The sequence below is a fragment of the Jaculus jaculus genome, chromosome 9, assembly GCF_020740685.1.
Source record: "Jaculus jaculus isolate mJacJac1 chromosome 9, mJacJac1.mat.Y.cur, whole genome shotgun sequence".
Taxonomy (NCBI): domain Eukaryota; kingdom Metazoa; phylum Chordata; class Mammalia; order Rodentia; family Dipodidae; genus Jaculus; species Jaculus jaculus.
Window position 1 is genome coordinate 71,491,482 of NC_059110.1, and position 18,494 is coordinate 71,509,975.

Sequence of the window (18,494 nt, forward strand, 5' to 3'; positions counted from 1 at the left end):
ACAGAGAGAGAATGGGCGCACCAGGGCTTCCAGCCACTGCAAACGAACTCCAGATGCGTGCGCCCCCTTGTGCATCTGGCTAACGTGGGACCTAGGGAATAGAGCCTCGAACTGGGGTCCTTAGGCTTCACAGGCAAGCGCTTAACCGCTAAGCCATCTCTCCAGCCCAGTTTGCATTCTTATATGAGTGGTCTTGCTGTAATCTAGTCTGGCTTCCTTCCCTACCTTATCCCACACCTCAACCCACTTCTTTTTTTATTTTTATTTTTTATGTATTTATTTGAGAGTGACAGAGAAAAAGGCAAATAGAGAGAGAATGGGTGTGCCAGGGCCTCCAGCCATTGCAAATGAACTCCAGATCCATGCGCCACCTTGTGCATCTGGCTGTCGTGGGTCCTGGGAAATTGGGCCTCAAACCAGGGTCCTTAGACTTCACAGGCAAGCGCTTAACCACTCAACCATCTCTCCAGCCCTCAACCCACTTGAATTCAGGAGCATATCTGAGAGTGATATCACTTTGTGGTATCTTCCTAGGCTTTCTGCAGTGTCCCTTGCACTTATCTCTGCATAGAACCTTCAACCTCCCTTTTTTGTTTTTTAGGGTTTTTTTTCTTTTTTTTTTTTAATTTTTATTAACATTTTCCATGATTATAAAATATATCCCATGGTAATTCCCTCCCTCCCCACCCCCACACTTTCCCATTTGAAATTCCATTCTCCATCATATTACCTCCTCATTACAATCATTGTAATTACATATATACAATATCAACCTATTAAGTATCCTCCTCCCTTCCTTTCTCTACCCTTTATGTCTCCTTTTCAACTTACTGTTGTGTTTTAGGTTTTGAAGTAGTTCAAGGGCAACCTGAGAGTACATAGTGACTTCCAAGTCAGCCTGGGCTACAGCAAGACACCACACTGGGGATGGGGGCAGAATCTTATGGTGGAGGCTGGGAAGATTGCTCAGGGGTTAAGGCTCTTGCTTGCCAAGTCTAAGGACCCCAGTACCCACCTAAGCCAGATGCACAAGATGGCACATGCATCTGGAGTTCGTTTACAGTGGCTGGAGGCCCCCGCATGCCCATTTTCATTCCCTCTCTCTCTCTTTCTCTTTTTCTCAATCTAAATAAGTAATTTTTTTTTAAGTGGTGGTACATTCCTTTAATTCCAGCACTTGGGAGGCAAAGATAGGAGGATCACCATGAGTTCAAGGCCACCCTGAGACTACATAGTGAATTCCAGGTCAGCCTGAGCTAGAGTGAGACCCTCCCTCAAAAAAAGGGGGGGTAATAAAGTATTACTGAAAATGTGCAAAATTAATATAATTTAATCTATACATATTCTGTCAGAAAACTAACGTGCCCTTTAAGTAGATTATCTACCAGGTTATTGGGAACTTATGGTTGTGTCTTTTTGTTTTGTTTTGTTTTGTTTTTGAGGTAAGGTTTCACCCTAGCCCAGGCTGACCTGGAATTCACTGTGTAGTCCCAAACTTGCCTCAAACTCACAGTGATCCTTCTACCTCTACCTCCTGAGTGCTAGGAATAAAGGCATGTACCACACCCAGCTGAATGTGTCTTTTATTTATTTCTATTTTAAAAAATTTATTTGCAACCAGAGAGAGATAGAAGGGCGGGGGGACGGTGGACGAGCCAGGGCCTCCAGCCACTGCAATCGAACTCTAAATGCATGCACCACTACATCTGGCTTTATGTGGGTACTGGGGAATCAAATTAGGGTCATTAGGCTTTGCAAGCAAGCACCTTAACCACTCAGCCATCTCACCAGCCTGAATGTGCCATTATGTAGGTTCTAGCAATCAAACTCAGGTCTTCATGCTTATGAGCTATCTTTCCAGCACATCCCCCCTTTTTTTCTTTCCAGAATGTACAGAGTTTGTCTAAGCCAATCATTCTGACTTGCTCATGATAATACTGCTATGCATTCATTATGTTGAACTAGCTCTTATAATGAACACAGACATAAAACCTTGTCAGTACTAGTAAGTTATACTAGATGGATTAAGGGACAATAGAATAGTTCTGCTGTGTTAAAATGAACAAGATAAATACTGGTTTTCATATCTTTGCAGTGGCAATAGCTGCTGGCAGGAAACTTGCTCACAGACTTTTTGAATGCAAAAAAGATTCCAAATTAGACTATGACAACATCCCTACCGTGGTCTTCAGCCACCCCCCTATTGGAACAGTCGGACTGACTGAAGGTAGGTTTTCTAAAATGAAGGTAATTCATGCTTTCCTTCTATAAATTGGGCCTATGTCTCAGCCCCTAAGTTACACTCCTCTGTAATCAGTTCCCAAGCTACCAACACGTGGAGAGTCTGGGCTCTGTTTCCCACAATACCTTGCTGATCTCTTATGATTTTTAGGGTTTAACAATTTTTTTTTTAATTTTTATGTATTTATTTATTTGAGAGAGGGAGAGAGAGAGAGTGAATGGCACACCAAGGCTTCTAGCCACCGCAAATGAACTCCAGATGCAAATGCCACCATGTGCATCTAGATTACATGGGTACTGGGGAATTGAACCTGGGTCCTTAGACTTTGTAGGCAACTACATTAACTGTTAAGCCATCTCCCCAGCCCATGTTTTTCAGTTTTGGGGTTTTTGTTGTTGTTGTTGTTTGTTTTTTGAGGTAGGGTCTCACTCTAACCCAGGCTGACCTAGAATTCACTATGTAGTCTCAGAGTGGCCTTGAATTCACAATGATCCTCCTACCTCTGCCTCCCAAGTGCTGAGATCAAAGGCGTATTTAAATAATTTTAAAGAAAAGTTGCAAAAAAAATTCAAGGGGCCAGGAGTAGTGGTACACACCTTTAACCCCAACACTTTGGAGGCCAAGGTAGGAGGATCACTGTGAGTTTGAGGCCAGCTTGAGACTACATAGTTTCAGGTCAGCCAGGGCTAGAGTCAGACCCTACCTTGACAAAAGAAAAAAAAAAAAAGTCCAAAGGACTCCTGGATAGCCTTAATATGTTATTGTTTCTATTTCCTTATCTATGCCTTTTTTTTCCCCCTTATATATGTCTTATATTGACTTCTTTATTTCATTAAATTGGTGTCCTCTGTCTTCTTTGATTCCTTTGATTTCCTCTTTGAATTCTTTGAGCATATTTATGATCATTCTTTTGAAATCTTTCTCAGGCATTTCCTCTAAATCATTCTCACTGGAGGTCATTTCTGATGCACTAGTGCTTTTGGTGGATTTATATTGTCTTGATTTTTGGTGTTTCTTGTGTTATAATGTACATATTTTTGCATCTGGGATTAATTATTGCTTATATTTTCTAATTACATGCAGTATGATGAGTAGATGTATCAATCAATCTGATGTTATATATATGCAGGGCAGGAGCTTAAGGTGCTATGTGTGGCTCTTAAGACTCTCAGAGTAACTACAAAAATGACCGTAGGTGTTGGGTTTGCCAACTATGAGAGAATTCAGGTAGGCTGAGTGGAACAAAATACAGGCAGATTCCAAAATTTAACTGAATAATGTAGACATTCAGTGAAAAACAGCACAGAGTATTTATGCAAAAGTAGGTATTATGACAAGATCCTCTAACAAAGTCACAGTCCTTTAGGTTGTGTGTTGCCCCACACTCTTGATCCTGTCAACTAGGAGGCTAAGATTTCTGGTCTGTTGAGGGTTCCAAGCCAGTTTTTGACCAAATGAGGCCCTTCCCTAATGAGCAACAGAAGAGGAAACAAAGGCACTATAAATCAGGAAACAACAAATGACAAGCCCAAAATATAGCTTATTTAAGAATGGCAAATCTAATCATCCATCAGATTTAATACATAATTTATCCTGATATGGAAAGTACAATTAGCACTTCCAGTTCAGGCTTATATACCAGGCTTATTTGGCGGGTACTGGTCTAGTGTAATCCCAGTTACCTTTTGGGATGGTTTTGGTCTCAGTTATGCTGTGTTCTTGCTTGGGTCTCTCTCTGGTGTGCTATAGGTTCAGGTAGGCTGGCTGGGTCGCTGGATAGCTGTTCTGGTCGCTTGTGCTGGGTGCTGTGAGCTTCCTTCCCCAGGTCTCTGGTGCTTGCGGGGGAGGAGAGGCAGTGGATAGTGGCTGAAGTTTTCCCGCTGGTCCTCTCCCTCACAAGCCGTTCCTCCATTGGTCTCTGCCGTCCTCCCTTCACGTTTCTTGAGTTTGAGAGGAGCTCCGGTGTGAATGGAGAGTCTCCTCACCTGGCTTTTCCTGCAACTCAAGCCAACCCTGGCAGCTGTGGCCCCGCGGGCCTGGTGCTGCTGTTTCTGGAGCCACTTCTGCCTGTTTTTGTGGGCTCTAGATGCTCTGCATCTCTCCTACTTCTCCACTGCAGCTGGTAATTTCTTATAAATCTCACTTTTTTTTTTTTTCTAGGTGTTGACATAGTTGTAATTTCGTTTTTCTTTTTTTTTTTTCTTTTCTTTCTTTTTTTTTTAATTTTTATTAACATTTTCCATGATTATAAAATATATCCCATGGTAATTCCCTCCCTCCCCACCCCCACACTTTCCCATTTGAAATTCCATTCTCCATCATATTACCTCCTCATTACAATCATTGTAATTACATATATACAATATCAACCTATTAAGTATCCTCCTCCCTTCCTTTCTCCACCCTTTATGTCTCCTTTTTAACGTACTGTTGTTTTTTAGGTTTTGAAGTAGTTCAAGGGCAACCTGAGAGTACATAGTGAATTCCAAGTCAGCCTGGGCTACAGCAAGACACCACACTGGGGATGGGGGCAGAATCTTATGGTGGAGGCTGGGAAGATTGCTCAGGGGTAAAGGCTCTTGCTTGCCAAGTCTAAGGACCCCAGTACTCAGCATCTGGCTAACGTGGGACCTGGGGAAGCGAGCCTCGAACTGGGGTCCTTAGGCTTCACAGGCAAGCGCTTAACTGCTAAGCCATCTCTCCAGCCCAAATAACACTTTTTTGAATCACATTTAGATCTGAAGATATGAATCAGCAGTTAAGGCAAAAGCCTGCAAAGCCTAACAACGCACGTTCAGTTCCTCAGTACCCATGTAAATCCAGATGCACATAGTGATGCATGCATCTGGAGTTCATTTGCAGAGGCTAGAGACCCTAGTGGGCCCATTCTCTCTGTCTCTCTTATGTCTCTCTCTCTCTCTGCTTGCAAATAAATAAAAATAATTTTTTAAATTCATTTATTGTCGAGGCAAAAATTCTCAACCTTTATTTTATCTGATAGGACGTTGACATTTGTTTTGTAGAATTCTTATTTTGGTATTGTTGGATATTTCCTTATGATTTGATTAAGGTTATGTATTTCTGGCTATCTTTCTCATAGTTGAGTGAAGTAATTCAGGTTTTAATAGATGATTTTATTACATGTGCATTATAGATGAAGCCATTTATAAATATGGAAAAGACAATGTGAAAATTTACTCCACTGCTTTTACCCCGATGTACCATGCTGTGACCACAAGGAAGACAAAATGTGTGATGAAGATGGTATGCGCCAACAAAGAGGAAAAGGTATGAGGAAAAGGTTATCTGTCTTACATATGTTTTGTATTCTTCATAATATTTAGAAATAATATTCTGGAGGCTGGAGAGATGGCTCAGAGGTTAAACATGCTTGCTTACCAAGTCTTCCAGTCTGGCTTTGAGTCCCCAGTGCCCACGTAAAGCCAGATGTATGAAATAGCACATGCAGGGCAGGTGTGGTGGCACACGCCTTTAATCCTAGTACTTGGGAGGCAGAGGGAGGAGGATTTCTGTGAGTTCAAGACAAGCCTGGGACTACTGAGTGAGTTCCAAGTCAGCCTGGGCTAAAGTGGAAACCTACCTCAAAAATTAAAATAAAATAAAATGACCAGAGCATGGAGGAAATGGGAACATTTGTTGGGGAAAGAGAAAATAGTGCAAGCCACCAAAAACAGTATGTCAGATCCCCAGCAAGTTAATCAAAAACAAGTAATTTTTAAAAAATGTTTGAATGGGGGCTGGAGAGATGGCTTAGCGGTTAAGCGCTTGCCTGTGAAGCCTAAGGACCCCGGTTCGAGGCTCGGTTCCCCAGGTCCCACGTTAGCCAGATGCACAAGGGGGCGCACACATCTGGAGTTCGTTTGCAGAGGCTGGAAGCCCTGGCGCGCCCATTCTCTCTCTCTCCCTCTATCTGTCTTTCTCTCTGTATCTATTGCTCTCAAATAAATAAATTAATTAATTTTAAAAAAAAATGTTTGAATGGGGTTGGAAGATGGCTGAGTGGTAAAGTGCTGTGCATGAGGACCTGAGCTCAGATCCCCTCACCCAAGCATACTGTAGAGTGTGGTGGTATGCTCACGTGTACACGCATGCCCACATGCTTACAAATACATATACATACAGCACACACACCAAGTTCAAAAAACGTTTGCATTGATTTCCACTTTATTTTATGCTACATTTAAATTTGTCCTGTATTAAACATATTTATCAGTATTTATAAGTTTCCTGTCTATTCTGGTCTATCAGTCAATAATGATAAGCTTTTTTTTTTTCTGCCTCCCCCACCCCCATCCCCCCATAGGCTCTCACTTTATCCCAGGCTGACCTGAAAATTCACTCTGTAGTTTCAGGCTGGCCTGGAACTCACAGCGATCCTTCTACCTCTGCTTCCCTGAGTGCTGGGATTAAAGGTATGCACCACCATGCCTGGCTGTCTTTTCATGTTTTCACTAGGATGTTACTCTGGCCTCCTCTCAGCTTCCCAGTCTTCATGTGACTTGAGCTTGTGATTCCTGTCACTGTAAGAACCAGTGAGCAGAGACAGGAGTGGAATCTTTACACTCGGCTTTGTACGGAGCACTAGCAGTCTGGGAAGCCAGAGGAAAAGCTGCCTTCCTCAGGCCACCTCTGGTTAGTGCATTAGAGGAAAGAAGAACCAAGGCAGTAAGTCCTCCCACAGTGCACTCCTGTCTATCTGGCCAGATAGGCAGTCTTGTCTCCAAGATTAATGGTGCTGGCACTTCTCTCCGCCCCTCCTGCATGTTATGTTCCCTGATTATCACCTTCATCTTCTCTGCATGGTGGGGTTCACATACACCAAGGCCACATTCCTCCTAGGTTGCCATTTGGGTTCTATCTCAGTTAAAGCCTAACTCAATGCAGCTTTCTTTCGATAGTACAAAGTGCAGGTATGCTCCCACCTATTGCTTCTTCTCCCCACCTCTTGTAATCTCCATTGAAGGAATTCAGATGAGACACAGTGCGTGGTATGAGGAGTTCATCGCAGAATGATATGAGGCACTCTCAAGGATGAGAGTACCATTGTGAAAGATACCACAGGGTGAGAGTGGACGATTGCCAGAGAGACTATGTGTAAACCACATGTTGAGATGGGTTTTAGACTATTTCTTAGTGGTTCTGGAGTAGTTTCCCAAGCGCCATTTTCCTGATCAGATGAATGACAGACCCATTTGCGTTAACTACAAAGGGAGGGAACAATGGTCTCTATTCTGTACCAGAAATCCTGCAGCTACTCACAGTCCTGAAAACTTCATCAGGACTGGCAGCTTTCCTTAGCAGTCAACTCATGGTCTTCACTGCAATCCACAGTTCATCCTCATGGACCCATGGGGTTTCCATGTAGGCACCCAGCAAACCTGCTTCACACTGTCCATGGCCATTTCCAAAACACAAGACTGTGTTGCAAACTCAATGATCCTCTCTTTCCTGCGTTTCTTATACTCCACAGTACCAGGTGGTATGCCAATTTGTTAATCCAAGGGGGAATAAAGCAGACTGTGAAGAACAGGACACTCCTTGAACACTCAGGCCCCTTCAAAAGAGTCTACATTCTTCCTGTTGCACCGGTGCAGGTCAGCTTGCCCAGTCTCAAAGGTTATAATCTCTCAATTGTAGCTGAACAGGCAATACTTCACCCAAAGATTTTTCTTTCTGTGCTTTATCCCTCTGCTCACACCAGTCCACTTTTACGCAAAGCAACCCTGCACAACTTCTCAGGACACAGGCATAAATGCAAGCTTTTCACACACACTGCCTCTAGCCCAGTCTAGGCAAAGCTCTTTTTCACCCTCAAAAGCAAAACCTCACAGTCCATAGCTCTTACTGCATTCAGGTCTTTCAACTCTAACAAGAATAGTCCATCAAGCTGTATTTTTATAGCACTGCAAGGTATCTCTTAGGCCACGGTTTCAAATCCTTCCACATTCCTCTTGAAAATCAGCTTCAGGGCTGGAGAGATGGCTTAGCAGTTAAGCGCTTGCCTGTGAAGCCTAAGGACCCCTGTTCAAGGCTTGATTCCCCAGGACCCACGTTAGCCAGATGCACAAGGGGACGCACGCATCTGGAATTCGTCTGCAATGGCTGGAAGCCCTGGTGCACCCATTCTGTCTCTCTCTCTGCCTCGTTCTCTGTCTGTCGCTCCCAAATAAATAAATAAAAATAAACCAAAAAAAAAAATTAAAAGAAAAGAAAATCAGCTTCAAAAGGCCAAAGCCACATAGTCAGATGTCTAGCAGCAACCCCACTCCTGGTACCACTTTACTGTTGCAGTCAAGTTCACATTGTTGGTAGAAATCACCCAACTAGGAGAAGCTTCTAGGAAAAAGAGGTTTATTTTGGCTTATAGGCTTGAGGGGAAGCTCCACGATGGCAGGGGGAAACAATGGCATGAGACATCACCCGCTGGGCAACATAAGGTGAACAATAGCAACAGGAGAGTGTGCCAAACACTGGCAAGGGGAAATTGGCTGTAACACCCATAAGCCCGCCCCCAACAATACACTCCCTCCAGGAAGCATTAATTCCCAAGTCTCTATCAGCTGGGAACCTAGCATTCAGAACACCTAAGTTTATGGGGAACACCTGAATCAAACCACAATCCTCTAAAGTCAAAGTCCCTAAGGATGTGTTACTCCACACCCTTAATCCTGTCAACTGAGAGGCTGAGATTTCTGGTCTGTAGAGGGTTGAAAAGTCATCTTCTGACTGAGTGAGGCCCTTCCCCAACGAATGACAGAAGAGGAGACAGAGGCTCTATAAATTAGGACACAACAAATGACAAGCCCAAAAAGTAGCTGATTTAAGAATGACAAATCTGCCCATCCATCAGATTTAGCATACAATTTATCCTGACATGGAAGGTGCAATTAGCACTGCCAATGCAAGCCTATATAGTAGCCTGATTTGGCGATTACTGACCTGGTATAAATCCCAGTTACCTTTTGGAATGGCTTTGGTCTCAGCTATGCTGGGCTGTGGGCTCAGTAGGCTGGCTGGGTGGTGGGTCACTGCTCTGAGGCCTGTGCCGGGTGCTGTGTAGCTGAGCTTCCCAGGCCTCTAGTGCTCCTTGGCGCCAGCGCTGGCGATGGGGGAGGGGCTGTGAATGATGGCTGAAGTTTTCCTCACAAGCCGTCCCATTGGTCCCTGCCATCCTCCCTTCACATTTCTTGAATTTGCGAGGAGGCTGGTGTGAGTGGAAAGTCCCCTCCCCTGGCTTTTCCTGTTGCTCAGGCCAAGCCTGGCAGCTGCAGGAACCTGAGCCACCGCTGTTCGAGCCACTTCTGCCTGCTTCTGTGGTCTCTACATGTTCTGGATCTCTTCCAGTTCCCTGCTGTGGTTGGTAACTTCTTATACACCTTCTCTTTTTAGTAGAAGAGTGTATTTTGCTTTTTTTTTTTTTTTTTTTTCCCCTCCCCTAGGCCACTTAGGCATGGTTTCTATGCTGCCGTGTTAACCCTCAACCCAATTTAGCAAGTTGTGTTGCCAGGTATGGTGGCGCATGCCTTTAATCTCAGCAGAGGTAGGAGTTCAAGGCCAGCCTGAGACTACAGAATGAGTTCTGGATTAGCATGGGGTAGAGTGAGATCCTACCTCAAAACAAAACAAAACATTGTTTAAAGCCAGGCATGGTGGCTCATGTCTTTAATCCCAACACTCATGAGTCAGAGGTAGGAGGGTTGCTGAGAGTTCGAGGCCATCCTGAGACTCCATAGTGAATTTCAGGTCAGCTTGAGGTAGAGTGAGACCCTACCTCGGGGGGCAGGGGGAAGAAAAGTTGTGTTGGAGAGATGACTTAGCAGTTAAGGTGCTTGCCTGCAAATCCTAAGCCCCAGGTTTGATTCCCCAGGACCCATGTAAGTGAAATGCTCAAGGTGGTACATGTGTTTTGAGTTCGTTTACAGTGTCTAGAGGCTCTGGTATGCCCATTCTCTCCTCTCCTGCCCCCACAAAGAAAAGAAGGGAAGGACAAAGCAAGGCTGAAGAAAGCAGAAACAATAAAACACAGATTGGGTTTTTCAAAGTTACTTTTTTTTCTTTTTTTTTAATTTTTTTAAATTTATTTATTTGAGAGCGACAGACACAGAGAGAAAGACAGATAGAGGGAGAGAGAGAGAATGGGCGCGCCAGGGCTTCCAGCCTCTGCAAATGAACTCCAGACGTGTGTGCCCCCTTGTGCATCTGGCTAACGTGGGACCTGGGGAACCGAGCCTCAAACCGGGGTCCTTAGGCTTCACAGGCAAGCACTTAACCACTAAGCCATCTCTCCAGCCCCTCAAAGTTACTTTTCTTATGAAGTGGAGACAGGGAGATGAAGCAGCAGTGACACTTGGCAATTAACATGCACTTCTTTCAGATTGCCCACGTGTGGGGAGGAAGCACAGGAATTTCCATATTGTGCCTTTTGATCTGCTTTGCTTTTTTTGTATTTTTTTTTAATGAGAGGGAAAAAGAGGGAGACAATTGGTGCACTAGGGCCTCCAGCCTTGACATTTGAACTCTAGATGTCTGTGCCGTCTTGTGTGCATGTGTGACCTTGCCCACTGGCATCACCTTGTGCATCTGGCTTCTGTGGGACCTAGAGAGTTGCACATGGGTCTTTAGGCTTCATGGGCAAGCACCTTAACCACTAAGCCATCTCTCTAGCCCATATTCACCATTTTTAAATATACAGCTCAATAGCATTAAACATGTCCTCAGTTTTCTTGTTTGTTTGTTTTTGTTTTGGGGTTTTTTTTCAAGGAAGGGTCTCACTCTGGTCTAGACTGACCTGGAACTATGTAGTCTCAGGGTGGCCTGGAACTCACGGCAATCCTCTACCTCTGCCTCCCGAGTGCTGGGATTAAAGGCAAGCGCCAACATGCCTGGCAAGTTTATGTAGTCCCAGGCTGGCCTTGAATTTATAGTGATTCTCCTACCTCTTCCTCCCCAGTGCTGGGATTAAAGAGGTGCACTACCACACCCAGCTGTATAAAAGTTTTTAAAATCTCACTTGTAGGACTGGAGAGATGGCTAAGTAGTTAAGACATTTGCTTGAAACACCTAATGACCCCAGGCTTGATTTCTCAGTACCTACATAAAGCTAGATGCACAAGGTAGTGCTTCTGAAGTTTGTTTGCAGCGGCTGAAGGCCCTGTTGCACCCAATTCTTTCTGTCTCCTCCCTCCCCCCTCACCTCCTCTCCCCCCTCCTCTCTCTCCCCTTACAAATAAATAAAAACTACAAAGGAAAAAACAAACTCACTGCAGAATGCAATTAGCAGCAAGTGCCTGGTTACACCATTCACATAGCCAGTCAGAATGCATGGACAGCACTGCTCCAAGCTGTGGGGATGAAGTGGGAACAAAGGCTGGAAGGTTTCTCTCTGCTTAGACAGTAAAGTCCACTGAGGAAAATGGGTTGTGAGTGCCAACATCACCACCATCCTCCTCCCCTCCCACAGTCATGACAGAACTGTTGGTACTGAGAGATCAAAGGACAGAATTAACTAGGTCAGGAAGTCACCACTCTGTAGCCATTTGAAGACTCAATGGGCCTTAGCTCTTAAAGTGAGGAAAGCCAGGGTTAGTGGTACACTCCTGGGATTCCAGCACTCAGCAAACTGAAGTAGAAGGCTCAGGAGTTTGAGGCCATCTTCAAACTGACAGGAGGAAAGATCACCCTGACAGAGGGACATCTTGTACAAAGGAGAGCTGGACAGACCAGAGTGAGGAGAGCTGTCTGACCTGGGATAGAGGGGACCATGATGGTAGGGCTGCACTGGGCTACTGTGATTAAAAATACTGTGGGGTTTTAGGATTTGTTTTGGTTTTGGTGCTGAGGATAGAACGGGGCCTCAGGCACGCTAGGCAGGGGCTCACTACTACAGACCTACAATCCTCTCCTCCCCACCGTCCCCCCCCCCCCCCGCCCAAGTTAGGGTCTCACTCTAGCCCAGGCTGACCTGGAGTTCAATACGTAGTCTCAGGGTGGCCTCAGACTCATGGTGATCCACCTACCTCTGCCTCTACACCCTGCTCAAGAATAACTTTTTAAATGATATATTTCTCTTATGACTGTATATTTAACAAAAATTGACACATTCAAGCTGGTGGCACACACCTCCCAGCACTAGGGAGGCAGAGGTAGGAGGATCGCCATGAGTCCGAGGCCACCCCTACATAGTGAATTTCAGGTCAGCCTGAGCTAGAGTGAGACCCTACCTCTAAAAAAAAAAATAATAATAAATAAATATTTTTTTTTTAAATGACACATTCCTGTTTTCTCTGCTTTTCTTCCAGGTGGTTGGGATCCACATGCAGGGGCTCGGGTGTGATGAAATGCTGCAGGGTTTTGCTGTGGCTGTCAAAATGGGGGCCACAAAGGCTGACTTTGACAACACTGTTGCCATTCACCCTACCTCTTCAGAAGAGCTGGTCACACTCCGTTGAAACTCAGAGACTTGGCTGCAGTTGGACCAGTAGACCCTCTGAGAGATGAGCCAGTCACCTTTACTTCCTGCTCCAGTTTCATATTTCTTCATTTTAATCAGGATCTTCTGATTGTGTAAATTTTTAGTAAAAACAGTACTATTTATGTAATCAGAAATTGGATGTTAATACAGGGCTGCTTTTCATTTGATCATTTTTCATAATCATTAATGTCTTAAATTTTTTATTAATAGCTCTGTGTTAGTTGGTTATTCCTTGTTTGAGCCTCATTCCAAGTATAAAACTATGGAAAGTACAATGAAGTAATGTACTTGAATGAATGAATGAGTTCATCTGGCTGATTTTTCTTTTCTTTTCTTTTCTTTTCTTTTCTTTTCTTTTCTTTTCTTTTCTTTTCTTTTCTTTTTTTTTTTCAGACTTGTGCAGCCCAGGGCAGCATGAAACTTGTGATCCTCTTGCCTTCACCTCACTCACGAGTGCTGGACTTACAGGCCTACATCACTATGTTGGGCTTAGCTTGATGATTTTTTTTTAATTTTTTTTTTGTTTATTTTCATTTATTTGAAAGTGACAGAGAGACAAAGAGGCAGAGAGAGAGAGAGAGAGAGAGAGAGAGAATGGGCGAGCCAGGGCTTCCAGCCTCTGCAAACGAACTCCAGACGCGTGCGCCCCCTTGTGCATCTGGCTAACGTGTGACCTGGGGAACCGAGCCTCTAACCGGGGTCCTTAGGCTTCACAGGCAAGCGCTTAACCGCTAAGCCATCTCTCCAGCCCAGCTTGATGATTTTTATAGAAGACTGTGATTGCAGCTTTTCATGTAAATAATCCAAGTGTACAGATGCTTTACATACACACATATGTATATATGGAAGCCAGTACTATGCATATTGCATATCTGCCTATTTCAAAGCTGCTTTGAGGAGGGGACCTTTCTCTAATCTTCCCTTTTATTATTTGCTTTTAATTGATGTAAAATGGTTTGTATTGTTTTTATATCAAACTTAGTTAGGGAGGCTGGGTAGGCATAAGAGAAAAGTGATTCTTGCTTTTAGAAGGAGGTAGGAAGTCCCTTTGCTAAGAGTTCATACTTCAGTGAATAATTTTTTGTTTATTTTTGTTTTTTGAGGTAGTCTCACTCTAGCCCAGGCTGACCAGGAATTCACTATGTAGTCTCAGGGTGACCTTGAACTCAGGGCGATCCTCCTACCTCTGCCTCCCTGAGTGCTGGGATTAAAGGTGTGTGCCACCACGCCTGGCAGTGAATGTATTTTTTTTTTTTTTTAAAGAAAGAGAAACATAGGCAGATAGAGAATAGGTGCACCAAGGCCATCAGCTGCTACAAATGAACTCCAGAAGCATGCGCCACCTTATGCATCTGGCTTACATGGGTACTGGAGAATCAAACCTGAGTCCTTTGGCTCTCCAGGCAAATGCCTTAACCATTAAGCCATCCCTCCAGCCCAAAGTAAATAATTTTAATGTGCTTTTGACATTTTATTTTTTCCTAAAAACCACTTGAAATTTTAAACTTACAGTCTTGTTTTGTAAATTTATTATGAAGTTAATTGGTTACAATTTATTTTCTAAGAGTTTTTGCATTAGAAAATCAGATACCAAGCCAGGCCTGGAGGTGCATGCCTTTAATCCCAGCATTTAGGAGGCAGACATAGGAAGATCTCTGTGAATTCAAGGCCAGCCTGGGACTACAAAATGAGTTCCAGGTCAGCCTAGGCTAGAATGAGACCACACTTTGGATGGAAAAATATTCATTTGAAAGCCAGGTGTGGTGGCACATGCCTTTAATCCCAGACTCTACCTCAAAAAATAATAATATATATATAATCGCTTTCGGGTTTTTTTTTTTTGTTGTTGTTGTTGTTGTTTTAAGTGAGAGCTTGCTCTAGCCCAGGCTGACCTGAAATTCACTATGTAGTCTCAGGGTGGCCTTGAACTCACAGCCTCTTGAGTGCTGGGACTAAAGGCATGTACCATCATGCCTGGCTTCACTTCACTTAGTTTTATTTAATTTTATTTATTTAATTTATTTGATAGAGAGAATGGGTGCTCCAGGGCCTCCAGCTACTGCAAACAAACTCCAACGCATGCGCCCCCTTGTGCATCTGGCTACCATATGTCCTGGGGAATCGAACCTGGGTTCATTGGCTATGCAGGCAAATGCCTTAACTGCTAAGCCACCCCTCCAGCCCTTCAGTTTGATGTTTTTCGAGATAGAGTCTCATTCTGGCCCAGGCTGACCCAGAATTCACTTGGTAGTCTCAGGGTGGCCTTGAACTCACAGCAGCCCTCCTACCTCTGCCTCTCAAGTGCTGGGATTAAAGGCATGTGCCACCATGCCCAGCACTTCAGTTTTTATAACCATATTTCATTGTCTCTACCAGCTAGGTAAGCTAGTTAAATTTTCCATGGTTTTCATTAGTGTGAAGTTACTCCTAGATGCTTACATTAAGCTTTTCTTAGTTGTCTTTCTGGATGGCTATAACCAGTTGTCAAACTGGCTTCCTAAGTAGAGCCAATGCCAATGCAAGAAAAACATTTCATTAGTAACTAAGTTATATATTTGTGGTGACGAAGCAAATAGGATCCTAATCTTGGATACTGACTGATGTGGCTGCCTCTCCAACTTCCTCATTAGCCGAAAGGTGGGTCAGGCTTATGGGCTCTTTTGTCCTGGAGGGTTTCTCCTGCTGTCCAGGACCCAACCTTGGAGTGTGCCTTTGCCAAAGGGAAGAGAAGGTCCAGGATTCACAGCCATTCCAACTGCACGTGTTGTATGCTTTGTCTGTTCTCTGATTCTGGAGGTAGACCCCAAGGCCCGAAGGTGTGCCCAGCACAGGCTGTCATTAAACTACACACTCCAGCCCTCACTGTATTCTTTTTTTTTAATTAATTAATTTATTTATTTGACAGAGAAAGAGGGAGAGAGAGAGTGAGGATGGACATGTCAGGGTCTCCAGCCACTGCAAACGAACTTCAGATGCTTGTGCCCCCTTGTGCAGCTGGCTAATGTGGGTCCTGGGGAATCAAACCTGGGTCCATTGGCTTTGCAGGCAAACGCCTTAGCCACTAAGCTGCCCCTCCAGCCCCCCTCACTGTATTCTTTACCCCATGTAGCCTTTGCTGTCTGTATACTGGGTCTATAGTATGCCAGTAGAAAAATGACCTTATTCGAGTTCCAAATACTGTTCTTGTTAGTCCTCAGACAGGCCCAGCCCTTGACAGAGATAAGCAGGTAAGCATGTTGTGCAGTGTGTAGCACATTGTTGGTACTCAGTAGGAATTTATTGAAGACGTGATACTTATTTTCAGATAACCTTACAGTCGAGAATGAGAGAAAATTTAGTAGCTTAAAATAAAAGCCATTTTTCTTTCTTTTTTTTTTTTAAGTTTAGAGAGACTTTATTAGAAGTCTTAAAATGTCATTTTGTGAGCCAAGAATTGGCCCAAGACTCAGCTGCATGATTCTTTATGGATTGGCAGAGGCTTTGGGTGATTTCACCTGGCAGGTGGGTTGGTCTAGAGTCTAAAAGTGACTCATGGCTGGATGGGTGGCTTAGTGATAAAGCACTTACTTGCAAAGTTAAAGAGCCCAGGTTCAATTCCCCAGGATCCACATAAGCCAGATGCACAAAGTGGCACATGCATCTAGAGCCCGTTTGCCATGGCTGGATGCCCTGCACATCTGTTTCCTCCCTCTGCCTCATTTTCTCTCTCATAAATTAATTAAAAATAAAAAAAAGTAGAAGTGGCTGGGCATGGTGGCATATGCCTTTAATCCCAGCTCCCTGGAGACAGAGATAGGAAGATCGCTGTGAGTTTAAGGCCACCCTGAGGCTACATAGTGAATTCCAGGTCAGCCTGGGCTGGTGTGAGACCCTACCTCAAAAAGAAAAAAAAAAGGGCTGGAGAGATGGCTTAGCGGTTAAGCGCTTGCCTGTGAAGCCTAAGGACCCCGGTTCGAGGCTCGGTTCCCCAGGTCCCACGTTAGCCAGATGCACAAGGGGGCGCACGCATCTGGAGTTCGTTTGCAGAGGCTGGAAGCCCTGGCGCGCCCATTCTCTCTTTCTCCCTCTATCTGTCTTTCTCTCTGTGTCTGTCGCTCTCAAATAAATAAAAAATTAAAAAAAAAAAAAAGAAGAAGTAGAGGTGATTCATATGTCTGTTACTTAAGCAAAGATGAGGGATGTCTGGTCAGCACAACGGTCAGAGTGCCTTTTCTTGGCCTTTAATTGGTTCCAGATGAAAGCTCTGGACTGCCGGGGAGTGTTCTGTAGATGCATCTAAGACAAATGCTACAAACCTTATGACCTAACCTTGAAACTTTGTGGAATGTGTGCTACATGATACTGCCCAAGTAAGTCACTGAGCCAGTGTAGATTCAAGAGTCAATGAATTGGATATTTGCCTCTCAGTAGGAGGAGGCTAAAAAGCCACCAGCTTTGATCACTCATACCTGGCAACTTCCTACCCATTTTACAAAGCTTACTGAAATACCTCATCTGTGACTTCAGCAGTTTTGTGTGTTAAATTATGATTCTGTAACAGTTTGTCACACAGTAGATCTGTACTGCAGGTTCATCCTGTGTCTGTCATTTTGCACATCCCTCATTTCTGTCTTCATGTGTTGTGTTGCCCTGTTCCACTCCTGATGTGTCATGCAGCATCTTTGAGTGCATGAGTTTTGACACTAAGCTCCATAGTAGATAAGAACAAGCATTCTACCTTCTTAAAAAATAAGCAGGTTTATTAGAGGTCTCCAGTGAAATAAAAACAAATGGGGAAGGAGAGATGGCTTAGTCATTAAGGTGCTTGCCTGCAAAGCCTAAGGATTCAGGTTCAATCCCCAGTGCCCACATAAGCCAGATGCACAAGGTGGCACATGCGTCTGGAGTTTGCAGTGGCTAGAGACCTGGTGTGCCCATTCCCTCTCTCTCACCCACCTCCACTCTGCTTTTTGTTGTTGTTGTTTCTTTGTTTTTTGAGGTAGGGTCTCACTCTAGCACAGGCTAACCTGGAATTCACTATGTAGTCTCTTAGGGTAGCCTTGAACTCGTGGTGATCCTCCTACCTCTGCCTCCCGAGTGCTGGGATTAAAGACGTGCATCACTACACCCTGCTACACTCCTCTCCCACCCCCCACCGCCTCTTTCACTCAATAAAATAAAATATACACACAAAAAGATATGCCAGACGTGATGGCTCACGCCTTTAATCCCAGCACTTGGGAGGCAGAGGTAGGATCGTTGAGTTCAAGGCCATCCTGAGACTACATAGTGAATTCCAGGTCAGCCTGGGCTAGAGTGAGACCCTACTTCAAAAAAACAAAACAAAACAATATGATATATATGTACATGTAGAAGTATTTACTTATTTGCATTACTGAGGATCGAGCTCAGGTTCTTGCACACACTAGGCAAGCACTGTATCATTGAGCTACATTTCCAGTAATAGAAGTAAAGTAATGATGTGAAATACAGAAGCTGAGTGTATGCCCAAAGGCATTGGCTCAGGTGAAGCCAAAAGGCTGACTGCTAGGAATCCCCCTTAAAGATGGTACTCTTCTATTTGGGTCTTCAACTTAATGGCTAAAACCAACCCACAATATGGAGGACAATCTGTTTTTGTTGTTTGTTTTGGTTTGGTTTGGTTTTTGCGGTAGGGTCTCACTCTAGTGCAGGTTGACCAAGAATTCACTATGTAGTCTCAGGATGACCTCAAACTCATGGCAATCCTACCTCTGCCTCCCGAGTGCTAGGATTAAAGGC

General features: G+C 44.1%; 1 protein-coding gene across 3 annotated transcripts in view; it reads left to right on the top strand.

Moving 5' to 3' along the window:
- Gsr (glutathione-disulfide reductase) overlaps window positions 1–13,031 on the top strand; it is a 64,108-nt gene extending 51,077 nt beyond the window's left edge. For all 3 annotated transcript variants that reach the window (XM_045158598.1, XM_045158600.1, XM_045158599.1), the window contains exons 11-13: window positions 2,096–2,227; window positions 5,397–5,530; window positions 12,562–13,031. In XM_045158598.1, coding sequence (XP_045014533.1) covers window positions 2,096–2,227; window positions 5,397–5,530; window positions 12,562–12,711 — 416 coding nt within the window. In that variant the 3' untranslated portion in view covers window positions 12,712–13,031. The remainder of the gene's footprint in view (window positions 1–2,095; window positions 2,228–5,396; window positions 5,531–12,561) is intronic.
- Window positions 13,032–18,494: the final 5,463 nt, after the last annotated feature.